This window comes from Colossoma macropomum, unplaced genomic scaffold, assembly GCF_904425465.1.
Source record: "Colossoma macropomum unplaced genomic scaffold, Colossoma_macropomum, whole genome shotgun sequence".
Taxonomy (NCBI): domain Eukaryota; kingdom Metazoa; phylum Chordata; class Actinopteri; order Characiformes; family Serrasalmidae; genus Colossoma; species Colossoma macropomum.
In genome coordinates, this window is record NW_023494788.1 from 21,242,089 (window position 1) to 21,263,587 (window position 21,499).

General features: G+C 37.9%; 1 protein-coding gene across 1 annotated transcript; it reads right to left on the minus strand.

The window, feature by feature from the left end:
• Positions 1–4,081: 4,081 nt before the first annotated feature.
• Positions 4,082–19,109, minus strand: anxa5a (annexin A5a). The gene is made up of 13 exons (XM_036567855.1): positions 19,067–19,109; positions 18,896–18,939; positions 15,199–15,283; positions 13,128–13,222; positions 11,672–11,785; positions 10,226–10,316; positions 9,663–9,739; positions 8,133–8,183; positions 7,314–7,407; positions 5,340–5,435; positions 5,090–5,148; positions 4,835–4,957; positions 4,082–4,297 (listed from the first exon to the last, which is right to left on the minus strand). Exons 2-13 carry the CDS (start codon positions 18,896–18,898, stop codon positions 4,238–4,240), a joined length of 948 nt encoding a protein of 315 aa, XP_036423748.1. The 5' UTR covers positions 18,899–18,939; positions 19,067–19,109; the 3' UTR covers positions 4,082–4,237.
• Between the last annotated feature and the right edge of the window lie 2,390 nt (positions 19,110–21,499).

The following is a 21,499-nucleotide window of genomic DNA, read 5'->3' on the forward strand; positions in this document are numbered from 1 at the left end:
CCCAGTCCATACAGTCAACTAAGCTGCAAGAGCAACCCGTTTTTGAATTTATCAAACTTGTGATGTCACAACCATGAGCATATTTACAAATGAGAAGCCACACATTCACTCTGAAGTTATGCGGAGTGTTGTTACTGCGGGCAATCAAGTCAATGAAGGGGAAGACGATCAAATGTTGTGCTGTTCCTGGCTGCTGGGAAGCAATTGCAGCTTCCAAAGGATATACACATCTTGAGCATTTATTATTCCTGAGGATATCAGTGTAAACCAGTGGTGTAGCCAGAATTCCATTGTTAGGGTGCTGTGGTTACACGTTGAGGGGCTTCATTGCTTCACTGCTTTATTGTAACTACCATAACCAGAGAAAAAGGAATATTTAACACAATACACAATTGTTGACCTTGCATTAACTGTCCAGCTGATAGCATGCAGCAGCTGGTATTGGCTAATTAACCACAGGTCTACATTGTACTGCACTACTAGTCTTGAAAGAATGGCTGAAAACATCATAATTGTTTCAGTACTGAACTTTAACACAGGCAACTTCACTGTTTAGCTCACGACTTAAGTAAGCAATAGCCTATGCTAGGAACTAGCACAATTCAGCTAAGCTCACATAAAAAATATGAAAAAGTTTCATGCTATGTTAAAAAAGTGTTGCTCCAGGCCTTATTGCTGAATTCATGTAAAACGGCCATGGTGTGACTAATGGCGACATGCAGCCGTAAAAATGTTGCCATGATTATACTATCTGCTGAAAACGGGATGATCTAAGGCACATGTGTCAGGCTCTGATCCTTGCAACCCAAACACTGCAGACTTCAGCACGCTGCCTCTTTAAACAAACCTGATTTCAGTTCATTAGCTAATTAGCAAGGCCTTCATGAACTGAATTCAGAGCGTTAGATGAAGGTAAACGCTAATCTCCGCAGCGCTTTGGCCAGGAAGGTCCCTAGTTTGACGAGCTTGATCCTAAGGAGAGCTTTGTCAGTATCATTTATTTCTTTAAGGCTTGAGGATACAAGAGCCCCTTTGGGTTCATATTTTATTATAAGAACACATGAAGAATTTTATTTTGTAACATTTTCATTGGTATCAGGGGACTTTTTAAGAGATTGAAATATGAGTGGGCCTGACAAGCGAGGGGACATACACCCCCAGACTGCTAGTTGAATGTGGCTTAATACAGGGCAGGCAGCCAAAACAGAAAGAAAAGGTCTTGTTTGATTCTTAGACATTGGACAGCTGGTGAGATATTGAAAACAGTTGTGCAAAAATGAATTATGACTGTTGTGGTGCATAAAATTCTACAAAACTGAAGGAAAAAAAAGATTAAAAACAAGAAAAATGCATTCAATAGCTGTCTCAGTGTGGTTCCACGTTTATTCTTTTTTATAATAGTTTTCCAACAATGTAATGTTAATACCAGAAGCTCAAATCTGCTAATGCTCCATTTTGGATTTGAACCAGCAGTTCTGGTATGGTACCCTGACTATTGTATTCTGCTTTCAGCACTGATTTCTGCATATGGTTTTGGTCTCCAAACCAATATTAATGAACATATCCGCTTGTGCTGCTTTGTGTCCATCCTCAGTGCTTTCATGCAGTACAGCTGGGTGTGTTCTGAAATACTAAAATACACTCAGAGAGAGAGTGAAATGCGATTGGTTGGGAGAGAACAGCAGTGATTAATGCCAGCGTGATTTGAGTGTGCCAAAGGCTGCATAACTCCTCCTGGGATAAGGCTGAAGTAAAGTCATTATTCAGCTGCCAGTGATATTAAGGAAGCAGGCCACACGTCACACATGCGCTTTGTTTTAATTCAGCTGTAGGCGTCTAATCCTTCATTCATTAATCAAACTGTTCATTCACTCACAGGCCACACTCATTTACGGAAGTACCTCCATTTAAGCTACTATCACACATTTTCTTAACGTCACAGGTGAGAGTGAAATATCTTTACAGTACATATCCTTATTAAAGGCCTTTGGCAGTGTTTATAGGTCATTCATTGAATCTTACAGAAAGTAGTAGACACTCCCTGCTCTGTGAAACAACATCGTAGTGAGAAATAAAAGAGAATAGAAATCTGATAGTAGAGTGTAGAGAATGCTCAGTGGTTTCTGTACCTGTATGGTGTCCCGACTCTGCATGCCAACATGACGAAGTGCCAAAAAAGTAAAGGTGTATGAGCTAATCTAGTGCTTTAACTTTTGGGTTTCATCAGACTGGGCGCATCAAACAGGTCACGACCTCACCTCTAATCCGGGGGGGGACTCAAACCTCCCCATCGCTGTCACATGTTGTGCTCCAGGAATTTTTTACTTCCTGGTGGTTCCAGGTGGGTGGAGAGTATTGTATTGTTTCCGAGTGGACTGATGTGGCCTGATGTCCCACCCTGCTCCACCGTTTTCTGATTGGCCGAGGGACTGACCCTACTACAAAAAATCATAACCATAGCGCTTTCGAGAGAAAGGATTTTAAGAACGGGGCTTAGTGAGCAGAATTAGACTTTAGGAAGTGCACACACACACACACACATATACACCTCTTCAGTTCAACACCTGCCCAAATGCACATTTACTCAGCCAGTTCTCATCAGTAGTTGAACACTGAAATCTCTATAAATAAATAAAAAATGAAAACAGGGCTGGCGAGATCAAGAGGTTTACTCAACAAAAGATTTTCATTGAATGGAATTCTTTGTTAATCATTTTAGTCCATGAACTATTTAACAGCTGGGCCTGTCAGTGTAGTCAGGCTTTAAGCTGTGTCAGATGTCTAACGATGTTCATAGAAGTGGGGAACTTTATCAAGTTACTGTAAGTCTACTTGTTTACCCACCCATACTGAAAAAAAAACTGTTTCAAATGTATTTATTAAATAGATTTTTGCAGGCTATGAAAATTGCCAAAAGTATTTGTTAGATATATTTTTAAAACACATTTATTTGTATTTGTTACTGTATTTTTAATTGTATGTAATAAGGGTTACAGATATAACTGAACACACGTGAACTGAATGAATGGGACTGACTTCTGTATTTTGCATTGTACTTTGCATTAACTATTGTATGTATATAGTAAGACACTCACACAAAATTAAGATATCAAATTATAACTGCATTATCAATACCTGCAACATTTGCTTTTACAAAATGTTAAAGGTTTTAGAACACGTAAAATTAAGATATTGGAATACAAATTCATTTCAAAAAGTATTTCAAACTGTAACGTTCATTAGACTAGTATTTTAGCTCTTTTCATACATATTTGATAAACACATTTACATACATTTATTTTTGTATTGTAGATTTCTATGTGTAATATTTCCCCATATATTTTAAAATATAGTTGGTTACTATGGCAGTATATTCTGAAAATACATTTAAATTTTTTGAATGTATTTCAGCATAGATTGCAATGTGTTTGATATTCCCATATGGGCAATATGTAAATCATCACTTTTCTCTGAATGTTATGAATGTGTTATCAATTTTAATCGGGCATTAGTTTACACTGAGATACAATATTTTGCTAAAACAGGCAAATCTCAGAGATAATGTTCAGTGAGTAAGTGCACTTTTATCATTTTACCAAACTGGACATATAGTTCAATATAGTTATGCCACCTACTGGCAAGCAAGCGCCATTACAAATAAATGAAGGCCCATCCGATGTAAATAGCAAATCTTCTGACTCTACAAGATTTCAAAGGCAATGAATACATCACACAAAATCCATTCATGAAACAAGATGAAGCCTCATTGATGCTGCAGGCTGAGGTCGGTAACAACTAGTCACATTTATTTAGTTACTTGGATGCATTTTTACTTTTCTGAGTAGTTTCAAATTATGATACTTTCAATTCTACTTAAGTATATTTCTGAGGAATTGTGAACTTTTTTCCTCAGTTACATTTTAGTCATAACATTTTTCTCAAGTCAACATTTCATTTTACTTGCTTATGGGTTTAGGCTACTCTACATATCTGCTTATGCTTCACAGTTAACACAGTTATTAAATACATTAAGAGCAATGAAAGAATCAAATAAAAAGTAGACTCTCAGGCCTAAGCATTTTGAATTTGACTAAACTACTGGAATGTGACACTCACTAGTATAAAACATATAAAATAATGTTCCTGTGGACAGGCAAAAGTACCAGGCCAGACTTGAATAAATATGAACCATGAGCTGATATAAGCAAAGCAATAAGAGAGTGAATAAAAGTAACACTTAATCGTCTCCGCCACAGAGGTAGAGCAGGGCCTTTCCATAATCTCCCTCAGTGTCTTCCTGAAAACGGACAGAAAAACATAAACTCAGACAAAAATCCAAACAAACAGCTCGTACTGCACTTGACTGGTCTCTATAAAACAAGATAAGTTAAGGCTTCAAGATGCCTACTACTACTGCTTGTTTTGCAATGCGCTTTTGTCAAAAAATACAGATTTTGACACAAGAACAGTGACACAGTGTGTCCTTGTTAGAGATAACAGTATGTTGAACAGTGTTAGAAACCACAGTAATATTTTTCTTAAAATCTGCTGCATAACGCAACATAATCATGCTATAAACATGTCATGGCCAATGTGGTTTGCTGTTTTGAGTTGCCATGATTGATTTTGTTCAATAATATAACAGTGTCATGTTACCATTACTTGTAATTGTTGACAAGTGCTGTATTTCAGGATAGCTTTGATACAGGACTGTCTCTTCCATTACCTGTTAGCTATATTAGCCTACACTATAAAAGCAAACTTCAGTCACCAAACATGCCTCAGCTGATCAACTAGATTTAAAGGGAAAACTGTGTGGATGTGTTACACCTGCCTGTATGGTGCGGTACAGTGACTCTCCATACATCTTCTTGTATTTGGCTCTGATGTCCAGCATGTCCTCCTCACTCCTTGATACCATGATTCTGATCAGCGTCTCATCATCAGTGCCAGCACGCTGGACAAATGCAAACCAGCAAATAAAACATAAGACGTAAAATGAAGTGGCAATGAGGACTATTTAAATAACAGTGTTCCAGTGCGCTACCATTAACTAAAATGGAAACTCATGGACATTGATTATTCATACCCTCATAGACTCGCGGAGGCTTTCGGCAAAATAGCCCGGCACGCTTTTAGCACATTTCACTGAGGAAAGACAAAGCATGTTACCCACAGTTCATTTCAGTTCAATGCAAAGTGATTCATCTGAGACTGAAATGAAGATTGAATGTATCAGACATTATTTGTTATAACAATGCCAGTAAACATTTGTGACTTCGACATTACATTTTCTTTTGTGCCTGTGAGTAGATTTATTTCTTCCTTTTCTTTCTCACCTACTGCTAACAGCACTTCCTCGAGGTTGCCAGTGCACTCGCCCTGAATGCTCTCTTCAATGTCACAGCCAGCTATCTTTTTATATGCTTCAAAAACTAGAGAGAAGTTCAGAAACAATAAAATTAAAGTAAAATGTCACGCATGTAATACATACATAAAAACATACATATATATATGTGTATATATATATATATATAGATATATATATATATATATAGATATATATACAGTATATGTGTGTGTGTGTGTGTGTGTGTGTGTGTGTGTGTGTGCATGTAAGTACCTAAATGTAAAATGTCTGATATGTAATATACACTATACTGACAAAAGTATTGGGACACCTACACATTACACCTACAGAAGCTAACATCCCATTCTAAATCCATAGGCATTAATATGGAGTTGGTTCCCCCTTTGCAGCTATAACAGCTTCCCCTCTTCTGGGAAGCTTTCTACAAGATTTTGGAGTGTGTCTGTAGGAATCTTTACCCATTCATCAGACTGCATGGCTAGGTGCTTGATTTCATATACTTGTGGCAATGGAACTGAATGACATACCTGAATTGAATGTTTAAGTGGTATGTCCCAATACTTTTGTCCATATCGCAAGAAAACCTTGTATCTCCAAAATGATAACTTTACAGGAAAAAGAAAAAACCTACTTTACTTTTAATGTAAGCCAATGGAACCAGAATTTTTCCCAAATCATTTTAGGCCATTTCTTTTAGTAATATGTATAGATATATACAGCGGGTGAAATAAGTATTCAACACGTCACCAATTTTCTAAGTAAGTATATTTCCCACGGTGCTATTGACATGAAATTCTCACCAGATGTCGGTAACAACCCATCCAGTCCACAGATGCAAAGAAATCAAACCATAGATGTCCATAAATTAAGTTATGTGTCATCTTCATCATCCTGGTAGATGGCAGCAGATTTTTATCAAGAATGTCTCGGTGCATTTGTCCATTCATCCTTCCTTCAATTATATCAAGCGTGCTGTATGCTGAAAAACAGCTCCACACCATGATGTTCCCACCTCCAAACTTCACTGTTGGTATGGTGTTTTTGGGGTGATATGCAGTGCCTTTAGACCTCCAAACATGGTGTTTATTATGGCATCCAAAGAGTTCAATTTTGGTCTCATCTGACCAGACTATATTCTTCCAGTATTTCACAGGCTTGTCTAAATGTTGTTGAGCAATAAACACGCTTCAACATGCTTTTTCTTCAGCAGTGGAGTCTTGCGTGGTGAGCGTGCATACAGGCCATGGCGGTTGAGTGCATTACTTATTGTTTTCTTTGAAACAATTGTACCTGCTGATTCCAAGTCTTTCTGTAGCTCTCCACAAGTGGTCCTTGGCTCTTGGACAACTCTTCTGATAATTCTTTTCACTCCTCTGTCTGAAATCTTGCAAGGAGCACCTGGTCGTGGCTGGTTTATGGTGAAATGATGTTCTTTCCACTTCCGGGTTATGGCCCCAACAGTGCTCACTGGAACCTTCAGTAGTTTGGAAATTCTTCTGTAACCAATGCCATCAGTATGTTTTGCAACAATAAGGTTGCGAAGGTCTTGAGAGAGCTCACTGGTTTTACCCATCATGAGATGTTTCTCGTGTGGCACCTTAGTAATGAGACACCTTTTTATAGGCCATCAGTTGAACCAGCTGATATTAATTTGCAAGTGGCAAGATTGCTTTCTAATTACTGATAGATTTCAGCTGGTCTCATGACTTTCCATGGCTTTTAGCACCTCTCTTTCTTCATGTGTTCAATACTTTTTCCCTGTGTCATTTCTTATTATTACACATAATTTATGGACATCTACGGTTTGATTTCTATATATATATATATATATATATATATATATATATATATATATATATATATACAGCAGGTGGTATAGGGTCTCTGGTTATCCTATAAAAATCTTTGTCCTGAAAATGCGCAAAAATAAACACACACTTACCTTTCCTCAGGTGCTCAGCACTCCTGTTACCGAGGATGTTGATGAACTTGTCTTCATCTGTCCCGAATTTCCCCTCACCCGCAGCAAACAACTCCTGAAAGGTGATCAACAAAAAACACACAAACACGTCTTACGTCTGAAACTTACACCTGGGCATCATGTTACTTCTATCAGTTCAACTTAAACTTGGCACCCCTGGGTTATGTTACAAACTGAAGAAGGAAATCTGACTTAGACCAAACACACCATCACTCTTCGTCACTATCAAATGGCCAAATAATATTTGGTCAGCAGCGGTCCTATTGCGGTCACCTTTCCTTTGTTCCTTTGGTAGGATGGGTAATAAATTGTGAGCATAGATTCGGTGTGAGGGTAGGTTACCTAACAAACTTTGTGTATGTAAGTTTGACTTTCCTCACCAAAACAATCTGGTACTATACCTATCCAAGTATTTACCAAAATAAGGAGGCAAAATGCTGTATTTGCCCAATTGTTTAGCAAATCATATTTATCCAATTGTTTACCAAAATCAGAATGCTTTTACCATATTTTTACAATTACATACCAAAATAATTTTTGCCCAATTGTTACCCAAAGTATGCGTGCTGGTACTATATTTTTCCAGTTATTTATCAAATTAAAGATGCTGGCATCATATTTATACAACTATTTACCAAAATAAGGATGATTGGCCTGCATTAGTTCCCCCATGCTCTGATTACATAATATAATAATTACATTGATATAATACACATGATATAAGATTCATTACACTATGAAAAACAAAATGGATGTAAACATGGGGACTCATCTGTTTACCTTAGCATCTTTCTCCACTCTGCTTTCATCCACTCCCTCCTCCCTCTCTCCCTGCAGGGAGGGACAGAGGCACATTAAAGGTCAGCATGTCATCAGCGGAGGACTGATATGAGCCTACCATTTCCTGAGGCAGGCATGATGAGTTTTCCCCAACCTGGCAACCTCTGATATTGAGTTACCATAGTATACGCCTCAGGCGCATTTAATCCTCACTCGACTGCCACCTTAACAGCAGCTTTAATCACTTAGTGGTGACATCACGGCTGCTCATGTTATCAATCCACAGTAGACATCTCTTGCTGTTTCCGTGGCTTCAGCTATCATCTCTCATCTTTCCATTCTCACCATCTCTCTACCGAATCTCCTTTAAACGTGACCTTTTGGTCACAAGTTCCATGTTGTTCAGTGGACGTCCTTTCTACGTTTCTGTGTGTCCTCTCTATTACACTCATGTATCTTGCATTATGTTTAGCCAATGGTTTGCCCACATCAAACCAACTGTGGGCTCAATACCTTGCTCAAGGGCACAACAGTGATCAGTTAAGATAAAACCCCTGACCTCATGGGTCATGACTAAGGCCTACCCCTTGCCCCTACCACTTAGCCCTTAGCCTTCTGTTTTGCACGTTCACGTCTAGGGGTAGGGTGTCCCAATTTCTGTTGAGATAGAGGGGTAGGGCGAAGTGTTAGGGCTACATGACCCTCCAAACGGAGGTTTTTCAGAGGCACACACCAAACAGAGTGTTATGAGAAAAAAGAATAACCGGCAAGATGGCTGCGCGAGCGACCAAAGAAGAGAAGTATTTTCTCTGTTAAAAAATTTACGATAACCATTATATTATCTTAGTTTAATGTCGTTTCAATGTATTACGGTTATTTTCTTCATAACAAGCATAAAAGATCGCTGATAGCATGCTATTCATGTCTCGGTAGCTATCTAGCTGACTTTCCCGTTCCACCTTAAATAGTCCAACAGTTTTGACGCCTGAAGCACCAGAATGTAACTGCTGCACCATTTAAGGTGGAAAGGGAAAATTCGAACAAGAAGCTGGTGAATATCTGACTTCAGCTTCATATCACCAAAGAATTTGCGGTGGGCGATAATAAATAATTGTCTCAGCCCCCCTTTTTGAAAGCATATGATGCCCTAAATGTAACTAAAGCCCAGCAGTGAGGAGCTGAACTTTACCCTCCTCTGCTATCACTGAAGACTGGCAGGGTCGCCTACAGAGCAGCGCCAGTAGCTGTTAATGAAGTAATGTTCTTTTTATTTGAGGGTCCCATTTCGTAGGGCAAGATTTCAACCACTACCCCTTGTAACCCAGTTCCAAGGGGTTAGGGTGACATTCGAAAACAAGGGATAGGGGTAAAAAGAAGACTTTGGAAACTTTATCAATCATCTATATTTCCATCAAATTATCGTTCATTTGTAGTTCACATAAACCAGAGTTCCTATAGGTCCACTCCAGTGTGCCCTGGCCAAATTAAACCCCTCCAACAACTACCACAAGCTCATGTTCCATCCATTACCTGTACAAGGATAATCAGCATCCTCTGGTAATGTCCAGCAGTGTCTCCCATGATGTCCTTCTCCAGCTTGCCATGCTCTAAATTAGAAACATGAGAGAGGAATGGCTGATTGCTACTACTTAGCTCAAACAAACAGTCTTAATGGCTTAATCGACCCAATCATGGAAGTGTTGAGTTCTAAGAGCATTCGTTTCTCATCATAGATTCCATTGTCCTGTGAGTAGGATAGCTTCTCTGTCTCCAATATCTGGCTCAGATGACACACAAGCACCATACTGTGCATATGGCCGGTACCTCTTAATGATACTTGGGGTTCTTTTCAGTAGTGGACACAAAACAGCAGCTTCTAGCTTATGATAACAAACACTATCAAACAAAAAGTAAGACCCGATAGGTCATGGTTAACACTAGAGCTTAATTTGATACTGATGTTCATTTGAGTAAAATGTGACAGTGCAGGCCATCATCTGACCCTCGTAGCTCGAACTCATTTATGAGAAACTGGAGCCGTGTTAACAATAGGACCAGCCCAGCTTATTTTCCACAGGCAGAGTAATGATTACCTTTCTTGTATGCCTTGATGATCTCCTTCATCTGCTCAGATGTCCTGGAGGCCAGGATTTCAATCAGAACTTTATCATTGGTACCTGCGCCCTGTATTACAAGAGATGACCATTTGAGCTTCTTTGTCCATTCTAAAGCCCTTAAACTCCTTTGTCCACATCCTATGTTTTTTTGTTCAGTTGTTACATTGAATACACTGCAAAATGAGTAATCACAGTGCTGTGAAAAAATATTTGCCCCCTCTTGATTTCCACATTTTTTGCCACTAAACTGTTTCAGATTATGTGCAATAAGTGGAAATCAGTCTTTCACATCACTGTGGAGGCCCCCTCTTCTTTGCAAAACTGCTTTAATTCAGCCACAGTGGGTGGGCTTTCAAGCATGAACTATACATTTAAAGTCCTGCCACAGCATCTCAAATGGGTTCAAAGCAGAACTTTGACTTGGCCACTGTAAAAGCCTGTTTGTTTCTGTTGTGTCATTCAGAGCTGGACTTGCTGTTGTGTTTCAGATCGTTTCTTGCTGCATAACCCAAGTGCACTTGAGCTTCAGATTACCATACGTTCTCCTGCAGGATTTTCTGCTAGAGAGTGTTTTAGGTTGTGTTCCATTTAAGGGATGTTTAGATTCAACAGGTCTGACAGTAATCAAGTCTGAGTGCATCTAGTTTAATTGACCCAAATTATCAACTTAATTTGGTTGATTGAGTAACTTAGTGGAAAATTCCTTTTTCACACAGGGCCAGTTGGTGCTGGATAATTTTTTGCATTCAATATAAAAAAGTTTTTTGTGCTTATGAAGGTTGCCTTTGTCTTATGTTAAACTTAGTTTCGAGATCTAAAACAAAAATAGTGTGATAAATATGCAAAAATAGAAGAAATCAAATACTTTTTCACAGCACTGAAAGCTCACAACGCCCAACATGGCATCTGTTTACAAGCAAAGTCCCATCCTACGATAAAAAGAGCCAATCAGCTTGCTGGTTACACTGCAAGCGGGGAAACTCCCCCTTGCTGTGGGGGTCACCCAACAAGAACAACCCAAAAAAAACCCTGATTTTTTTCTGCATTACTGAAGCTATGCTACAAACTATTTGTGTTGTTTGGTCAGATTTTATCAGTGATTTCCAATATGTTTTTGAAACGTTAATGTGGCTTTTACTTTTGGCTGTGTATGTCTCCGCCCACTTAAAGAGATAGGAGCCTGGTCTTGTTTGGCTGGAAATAACTGCCCAGCGACCACTAAGTGAACAGACATTCCTATAAGGACTCTGATTAAACTCAAAGAGTGAGGAACTCTGGATTCAGTGTAAGGTCCATGAAAGTTAAGGGGTTAAAGGCCTAATAACTAATAATAATAAACTAATAATTTAAAAATGCTCTTCAGAGAACCAGAAGTAGTTCTTCTCCACCTTTATTTTTAAGAGTGTAGAAGCTTCATGTTACCTTGATGGCCTTGTGAAGCTGATCTGCATCATACATGCGGGGAGGAGACATCAGAGCCACGATCAGATCCTCTAACTTCCCTCCTAGCTCTGACTTTAAATCCTTCACCAGGTCCTACAGAGAAAGAGAGAAAGAGAGAGAGAGAGAGAGAGGGAGAGAGAGAGGGAGAGAGAAAGAGAGAGAGAGAGAGACGAAGGAACGCAGAGGTTCAGGATTTATAGTTATTGGCTCATTACGGAATAATCTTGGCCTGACAGCCGCGGTAATAGAAATCCCATCAGCATCATCAGTCACTAATGTGTACAGAGCAAAAGGCTGGAATTCACTTCATTTGCCATTCATCATGTTCTCTGGTAATTAGAGGCATTAGACATACACACAGGGTGTGTGCGCACATGCACAGCTCACACACTGAAAAAAGTGATGCACTGAATTTGCTGATTCGAATGTGTACATAATTTCCACATGAACAAAATATACCAACAGAATTTTGCCTTTCTTTGCACTTATTTTTGTGATGACTGCATTTACATAAATGCGCATCATGTTTTAAGTGCACACAGTGTAGTTGAGCATTCAAGAGTCCTCTTCCTACAATACACGTTACACTTATTCTCAGTAAATAAAATACAAATGTTCAAAAACAATTCTAGTTAAAAAAAAACAATTCACATTTAGCTATTGCATAAATTAAAGAGCCCATATCACAGAAAATGGAATTTCCTCACTTTTTTGAAATATAAGAGTTTGATGTAGTATGTAACCTTTGTTGAAGTTTCAAAACTAAAAATTTACTCCCCAGTTCATATATCACTGCTGTCGGAACAAAACCTCGTATCTCCAAAACAGTAACTTTACAGGAGAAGGAAAAAACATACTTTACTTTTAATTACATCAATGGAACCAGACTTTTTGTTCAAGTAATTTTGGGCCATTTCTTTTGGGCCATATCTGATCATGAAATTTACACACAATGTAAAGGGCGACAGGTATTTTAAAATTATGCCAAAAACTGAAAAACGACAAAAATGGAGATACAAATTTTTGTTCCGACAGCAGCGATATAGAAACTAAGCTACAAAAACAGCCCATTTTGGATTCACTATTTGTGTGACATCACAAAAACCAACACACAACTACTGAGTCTACAGCAGTTTCGCTCCGCTCATTCATGCTGAAATTATTAGGAATGTTTCAGCTTGTATTGCTTTGCTTTTTAAATAAGGTGCAATAAAGGTCAGCCAATCAGAACAGAGGTCATTTACATACACAAGTCTTAAAGACACAGTTACAAAAACAGGCTGTTTACTTTTAAGGAAAAAAAAAGGGTTAGAAAAGGTCATTTAAATAAAAATGACGAACCACAAATGTTATAAGTGGAAAAAGTAGGATATGGATGATTTAAAGGTGTACACTTACTCAAATACTGAGGCATGAGTACATGCATGTGTCTCACCTTGCCATGAGCTTTCTTGTATGCTGCTTTGATCTCTTGTCTTTGCTCGTTGCTGCGGGCAGTTAGGAGCATGAGGATGGCATCTTCATCTGTGCCTGTACATACAAACCACACATGGTGCTTAAAGATGGCCTAGACCATCTCAAAACATAGAACAGATTACAGTTGAGCTGTGAATTCATCACCATAATGGCAAAACATAACGTTTTTCCCAAGCATGGAGATCCTAAGGAACGTATGGATGATCTCATAGACACCTGTAAGACAAACAACTGTCTATAATGTTACATGTTATATTCTCATGCAACCTGGTAATCAAATAACAAAGAGCTCAAACAGGGCGGGGCAATGACAATGACAATATGTATCGTTATCGTGATAAATTACGTCACAGTATGTTTTTTTCTGAGCATATCATGGACATCACCATTACTCAAAGAACAATGAAAGAGAGCCAATTAGTCTTGTTTCATTAGATTTCATGTACAATGTTAACTGCCAATCAGTCCTTAATTGCATTTTTAATGTGTCTTCTGAAACTTCTTGAAGTATCGTGATATTACGCATTTGTAATATTATCCAGCTCTAGTTCAAACATGTGAAAGTGAAAAACTCTCACCCTGTGCTAGATTCATTTGTTTTTTTAATGTAAATAATTCAAGGAGAGAAAGCGCCAAGCAGTGCAATTAGTAATTACCGTGTGTCACTGTATCTCCACTATGCAATTTATTTATTACTACACCTGCAGATAGAGATCAGGACTGCTGATTTGGGTTAAGTGAGAAAGATGACATCATCAGTGTCCATCCAACCTTTTTTGGTCTTCTAGACATGCAAGCTACTGTTACCTAGAATGCAGCTGAACCACTAACTGCATATACATAGCGTCAGTGTCCTATCAAAATCTATTTATCTTTTCATTCATTTTCCAATTTTTATTTTGGAGCTCAGCAGCTGTCCTGTACATTATGTGAACATCTCATGATGAATGGACCAAAAGAAAAGATCCCAAATTACCTGTCCCAAAATTAATCTCTTTACATTAACATCCATTAGAAGTCACAACATTTTTGCTTTCTCCTGAAGTTACTATTTTGGAGATACACAGTTTTGTTAGGACTTCCACAACAGGCTACACTAATGTTCAAACGTTTAGAATCACTTGTTCGTTAATAGCTGTTTGTGAGTTCGAACTGTGGCTTCAACATGGTGGTGATAGTATGAGGGAAGACTAAATGAGGGAGGGGAGAGAACTCTGAGAACTTTGGCTGGAGTTCTGGGCGGATTCTGCCTGTCGCTAGAAGGCCGGACCACCCTTGTAACTGTGGTTGGACTGTCAAAGGACTGAGGAAATGGAAGGAGATGGGGTGGTGGTGGGGATTGCGAGAACTTTGCCACAGGAAATGGAAGGTAAGGATGTGAATTTATATATAGCATTAGATTGGAAGGAGGAGGGGCTTCAGGCATGTCCCTCCCCCAAACTTTAGTTATTCCATAATTCCTTTTGTTTACTCTATAATAACCTATGCAGTGTTGACTGAAATACTATACATTATACAACAAAATATATTTTAGGTATTTTATTTAACATTTTTTGGGAACAAAAAGAAATTCTTATTTAATAATTAAGATACTGTAAATATCTATTTATAGTCATTCCTTGTTAAGGAAGTATCTCAAGATTTGATCAACACTTTTCAATTACAAGGCATTCTTGATGTTATATTTCATACTTATTTTCTAATTGAAAAGTTCATACATCCTCTACAGGGAACAAACTTAAATATGGCATTTTATTGCACAATTTCTATTAATTTGCTGAATTTAATATATTGAAAAAAAACAAAAACATAAAATATAGAATGCAAAGTATCTTTCACACGGGCCACATTTCATGGTTTATTTTAAATGTGTTAAATAAATTAAATTCAGCAGATAAACTGTTCTTGTGTAATAACGCGCAGTGAAGTATGCTCACTGTAGAGGAGATGTACTTGTACATGTAAGTTGACCAGGGGTGCCTAAACTTTTGCATGCAGCTGCGCAGCTAGGATAACTAACACTGACTCACCGATCCCTTTCATGGCTTTGCGTAAGAGGTCAGCATCCTGCTTGGCATTGAAGTTCACGAAGGGTTTCACACTGCCTCTGCTAGCCTGTAGGACAGAGCACAGACTGATCTGGGACAGCAGTAGAATCAGTACAACTGCAGACTGCAACCTTTTCCTCACTGAATGATGTAGTGGACTTGGACTACAGAGCATGCAATGCCAAATGATAAGCAGATGTTCTCAATTTACTTAACTTCTACATGTCTACACCATTTTCATTTGCACTAGTGGAAGCTAAAGTAGAAACTCTAAATTGTTGGCTGTATCATCATCATGCAGCCAGCTCTGTACTGCCCAGACTAGCGCAGGTGTTGGTAGATATGAGCATCATTAGCATGCCCTGCCTCCAGCTACTTATGTCTCCCGCTGTCGTACCGTCTTTATGATTGTGAGACCTATTTCTCAATATCATGGGCATGTGATAGGAGCCAAGACAGAAAGTAAACAATGCTTTCATAGATTTTAAAGCTTTGAAGAAGCATAAACAGCCTGATTTTTCAAATTTTACATATTTGTATGCTCTGTATACACTACATACCATTGAAACAAAACCTTGTATCTCCAAAATGGTAGCTTTACAGGAGACAGAAAAAAGCATACATTTCTTTTAATGTAAGTCAATGGAACCAGACTTTTTTCCAAGTAATTTTGCTTCATCTCTTTTTGTCCATTCATCATGAAATTTAGACACAATGTAAAGAACAACAGGCATTTTCAAATTATGTCAAAAACTGAAAAATGACAAAAAAAAATGGAGATACAAGGTTTTGTTGCGACAACAGCGACATACTGTGGGATCCAAAAGCTGACTTCAGTTTCATACCACCGAAGAATTAGCAGCGGGCAATAATAGATAACTGTTGCATACCCAACACCCCCCCCTTTGAAAGCATATGATGCCCTAAATTTAACATTTAACTAAAGAGCAGCGAGGCTGCTGAACTTTACCCTCCTCTGCTATCACTGCAGACTGGCAGGTTGCCTACAGAGAACCGCTAGTAGCCTGTTAATGAAGTAGTCATCATCATCATCATCATTAACCGCTTAGTCCAATGAAGTAATGTTCTTTTTTATTTGGAGGTCACATTTCAACCACTATTCCTAGTAGCTCAGTTCCAAGGGGTAAAGTAACCCTCAAAAAATGAAAAATGAAAAGAATGAAAGTTGTAATAAAGACACACCGAATGCTGAAACATTTTATATCCTATTAAGTCATTGAGGCTTTTGCACAATTTCCTGTTAAAATGTTTCCTTTTTTCCCCAACACTGAATATGACTGGGTGTTGATTCAAAATGAAGTATATATCAGTCATGTGTAGAGATGGACAGATCAGTGCTTTTGGGGCCGATACCCTTCGCTGATCGCCTTTCAGCACTACTGACCGATAGCCGATACCGATCACAGGTGGGGCTGGATGCCACACTTAAAAGGCACAGAGGCGATTCTCAACAGCAAAACAAATACACCTCATCTTCGGTGCTCCTTCAGAAGGCAAAGCAAACAAAATGAATTTGAGTTGAGTTCTGAAACGCCAGTGATGGGCTTAGCTCTTTGTTTTCTGGCTTTAAGCATTAGGATCAAGTGCAGGTGTCAAGTTGAGCTCATTTAAATGCATCTATAAACCACGACACACCTTTAATTGGCCGTCTGTTTTATGAAGCATTTTTCAAAACACGCAGGTTTCTTAATCTCCAATCAGTCTGTTTTGATATAAAACTCCATTCCATTGTAAAGAACTGCTTCATATTTCATAAGCCATGCAGACTGCTCAGTGCATCGGAGCATTAACGACCAGTGTACGGCTCGACACAACTGTAGTGACAGGCCAAGCATGGCTAATCCTTGCAGATGCAGAGATTAAATGATAGGCGTGTTTCTTTTTCTCCGCGAGGCTGATGCCAAACCGCTGACCTCATCGGTGCTGTAGCACGGTCTGACCACTACGTGTCCGAACTACTGTAATCCAATCAACCATCAACTGGAAACTCCATGACAGCTGCATCCAGGCCAACACAGATCTGTTACCTTCAGCAAGTGACACCAGCTACAGCAGAGAAATCGCAAACTATCTAAAGGCACCATCTCCATTTAAACAGACCATCTTTATTAATTCACATTCTCATGGTGTGAAGAGCTTCCTGAATGGTCTGATTTACATAATGCTACAATAACCACACGAAGAACAAGTGACTTCAAATGAATAAAATAAGTACATGGTCATATTAATCTTTTTAAAAAACTGCTCAATAGATTGCTCACTTATTCTATCAAACCATCATTATTAACTGTGGCAGCACAGATGATTGTCTTCTTTTTAATTTGCTGACCGTGGTCATCTGTCAAACACATCACACATAATAATGTACAAGCTTCACCGAGAATGATTAATTTATCTCACAGCTGTTATTATTCTGACAGGGGCCTTTGCTTTTCCTTTCAAACTGAGAATGAGAGATTTTCATGAGTCACTGAGAGACAATTCAAAGCCCATTTCAACAGTACAGAATGGTGAGGGTATAAAAATGCCTCGATGCATCAGCCTGAAGGTGGACAACTGCATGAGCTTTGGAATGTCAGAATCTATTAGAACCGATATAATATTCAATAAACCATGCACTTGTTTTTCCCAAATATCATAGGCAACCCTTTCCTTGAACCCTGCAGAATAACACTGACATAACTAATCCATAAACATGTCATGGAAGATGCCATATTTTGTTTAGTAATATAACAGTATCATGTTATCATTACCATTAATTGTTTTTACAGATGCCATAATGCTTGATGTCATAACAGCTTATGTCACATCCTAATTTTTACTCCAGTTAGCCACCATGACATCAAACACTATAACATCTGTCATGACAATTAACTGTGATAGTAACATGACACTGTATGATTACCAATGTATGCAAAAGTTTGAGCCGGTCAGATTAGACGTTTTGTTGTTTTTTTTGTTTTTTTTTTAAGTGACAATAGGTCAACACATCCTCTACAGAGAACACACTCAAATATGGCATTTTTGGATTTCTATTTTTTCAATTTCTATTTTTGTTTAATGTATTGGGAAAAAAGAAAGTATGCCAAAACTTTTGCACAGGCCACATGTAATGTGTTATTTTTTCCAATATGTTACATCCAGCAAATAAACAGTAATTATGCATTAAAATGTGCAGAGGTGTGTTCTCTGTAAAGGATGTTTTAACTTGTTTTCACTTACAAAACCAACAAAATTTAGAGAATTTTGCCAGGGGCACCAAAATTTTGTATATGACTGTATATTATTAAATATGATCTGTCCTGACAACTCATGACACCATATGAAATAGGGTTCACCAAAAAAGCAGTGCGTTTTCAAATATAAAATGTACAAAAAAAGAAAGAAATATTGGTGTAAAGTGTCTATAATTCTATTATTGTGTAAATAGTTCCTCCAGGCAAATCTTTGGGTTCAGAAATGCTTTTTTTAAAAGTCATTTTAAAAGCTTAGAAAAGAACTGCATCAAGTCAAATCATTATGAAATCTTCTATGACTTTTATGAATCTATGACTTTTAATGATTAATTTTATTGTTTTCTGAAGATCTGTCTATATTTCTACAGCTCAAATATTTTCTGTTTCTTATGTTGTTTTGGGGATGATATTGCTGCTCTTACCATGTGTGCAGTAATGTGTTCAGCTCCAGTCCACGTGCTACAGTCTGAAAATGAAAAACAGTAGTTAGTCATGCGCATAAGATTTTTCATTTAAGCACATGCAACTTCAGCTTTTATATTAATCCAAACTGAAAATGGCCCAGTGTAAAATAGACCATTCTAGTGTAATACCTGTCCAGACACAGCTACCTGTCAGCGCTCACCTGCCTCACCTGTGTGTGAGAGCAGAGCTCCACACGGCTTTTCCTAAGGCTTTAGGTTACACCCATTCATGATGACGTCAAATGTCAACATTTCAAGGAGGTTGAATTATTTATTTTTGCACCGTTTTCTTAGAAAACTGACTCCAAGAAAACAATGCCGGACGAAGATAAACATAAAAACAATGATATAATTATCAATAAAACTGATAGTATAATGAATGTAATATATCACATAAAAAGCCAATATGCAGGAAATGGAGGTGTTAGAAATGAAGATATACTCCGTGATACTACCTAATTAATTGATTTATACTTTTCTTTTTTAAATTAATTAATTAATTTTATTTTTATTATATTTAATTTTATTTATTTTAACAATGTCATGACATGTGTTTTTAAAATGGTTATGTACCTTATTTATTTATTTATTTATTTGTTTATTTATTTTTATAAAAATATCGCTCCTGTCGGATCTCCAAAATGGTAACTTTACAGGAGAAGGAAAAAACCTACTTTACTTTTAAAGTAAATCAACAGAACCAGACTTTTTTCCAAGTAATTTTGGGTCATTTCTTTTGGTTCATTTATCATGAAATTTACAAACAACATAAAAGGCAACAGTCGTCTTCAAATTATGTCAAAAACTGAAAAATGACAGCAGCGATATGGTATATAGCCATTAAAAAACAAAACAAAAAAAAAAAAAAAATTTTTTTTTTACTAATTTTGTCCTCTTTTTCACCTTGCTCTCCCATGCCTTATTTCGAGGTGCTTTTTTGGTTTTGCTTACCGTATTTGCTGAATGCTGCGTCTACAGTTCAAGCACCCACAATCTCTTCTTGCCATTTAAATTTGTTTTGGTGTTGCAAACATGGCCTCACAAAAAATGGGACAGTTTTTGTCAAACACCAGAATCGTCACTCCTAAGAAAATCACAACAGGAGAAGAAACACTCTAAACTCAGTTGCTATTAGTTTGATTTAAATCACCACTTTCTGTGCTGAAATAATGTCCAATTTGCGCTGCACCTGCTTAAAAAGGACACAGTCCCCCCTCGTCTTGTTCAGCTTAAGTGGGCCAGTTGCAGATAAAGTGCTTCAACATTTAAAATGCATTATCAGTAGCCCATTATTAAAAGCTGATGAAAGATTACAGGCACATGTTGGAAATAACTATAATTACTGTCACTACCTTCTCATTTTAAAAGCAAAGAACAGGCAGACACATAACACTTTAACTGCCTTAACGTAAATTATATACGGTGTGTCCATCATTATTTTAAGCAGTAAAGGCTGTTTGTGTTCATGCACAGTAGCTTTACTCTTCATAAAAGGACACTTGGACACTTTGTTCTTGGCCTCTTGTTCACTGTCTGGTCACATTTGCACAAATCGGGTACTGGAAAATGCTAATCTTCACCTCAGCTGTGAAAAAGTGAGCATTAGCTGAGAAAAGTGCTACAATGATTATTATAGCTATTATTATGGCTAGAGTTGGTTTTATCAAAAGTTTTCTGATGAAGAAAGACAGTTTGAAGGAACAGGTGATCGGCAAAGACATGGTTTTCGGTGTCAAACGTTTAGTTTTGCACGGCAGCTAAGAGGCTAATGTAGCTAAATAGCAATGGAAGCTAATACTGCATTAGCATGTGCAAACATGCCTAAGACATCACAAACTTGCCTCAGGCCACACTGAGGTTATCATAAACTCATATAGACTTGTTTATGGGGATTCTGACACTGTATGACATGTTGTTTTATATAAAAACAAGCCAATTTAAGGCTTCGATATGGCTGCTACATTTTTGCTGTATAAGCTTTTCCTTTAACTACATATTTGACAACTACATTTTAGTTGTACTTTTCACTTTTCTTGAAAAAGGTGATAAAAAAAGATGGAAAACTCCACAGGAAATCTTGCACATGAGTGAGGAGAAATAATATAAGGGAGGCTTGAAGAATGAGAGAGGCCTGGATGCAGCAGCGAGGCCTAGATGAAGACGCTCATGTCACACACATCCCAGCTCGGTCTGATTGGCACTGTGCAAAAGCACAAAGCTTTAATTAAGCAGAGCACTGCTGAGGAAATGGAAGTGAGGCAAGAAGGCTCTTATCAGATTACTTAGCTTCATTTTAACCCAGTTCTGCAGTAGGCAGGCCAGTACGGTGCCAGCAGGGGCCAATAAACAAGACAAGGGACACAAGGGACACATAATAGGGACATCAGTAAAGATGTGATTGAACATGTGTGACCCAGGTAGATTAAGTTGCAGATTGTTGAGGATTCAATTGTCTGTGTGAGTATTAACACGCATCTCTTAGAATAGAGCATCATATACTGTGGAGCTGCTTTAGTGGCACTTGATCAACTTTAACCACTGATTCCAACCACTCTGAAATGC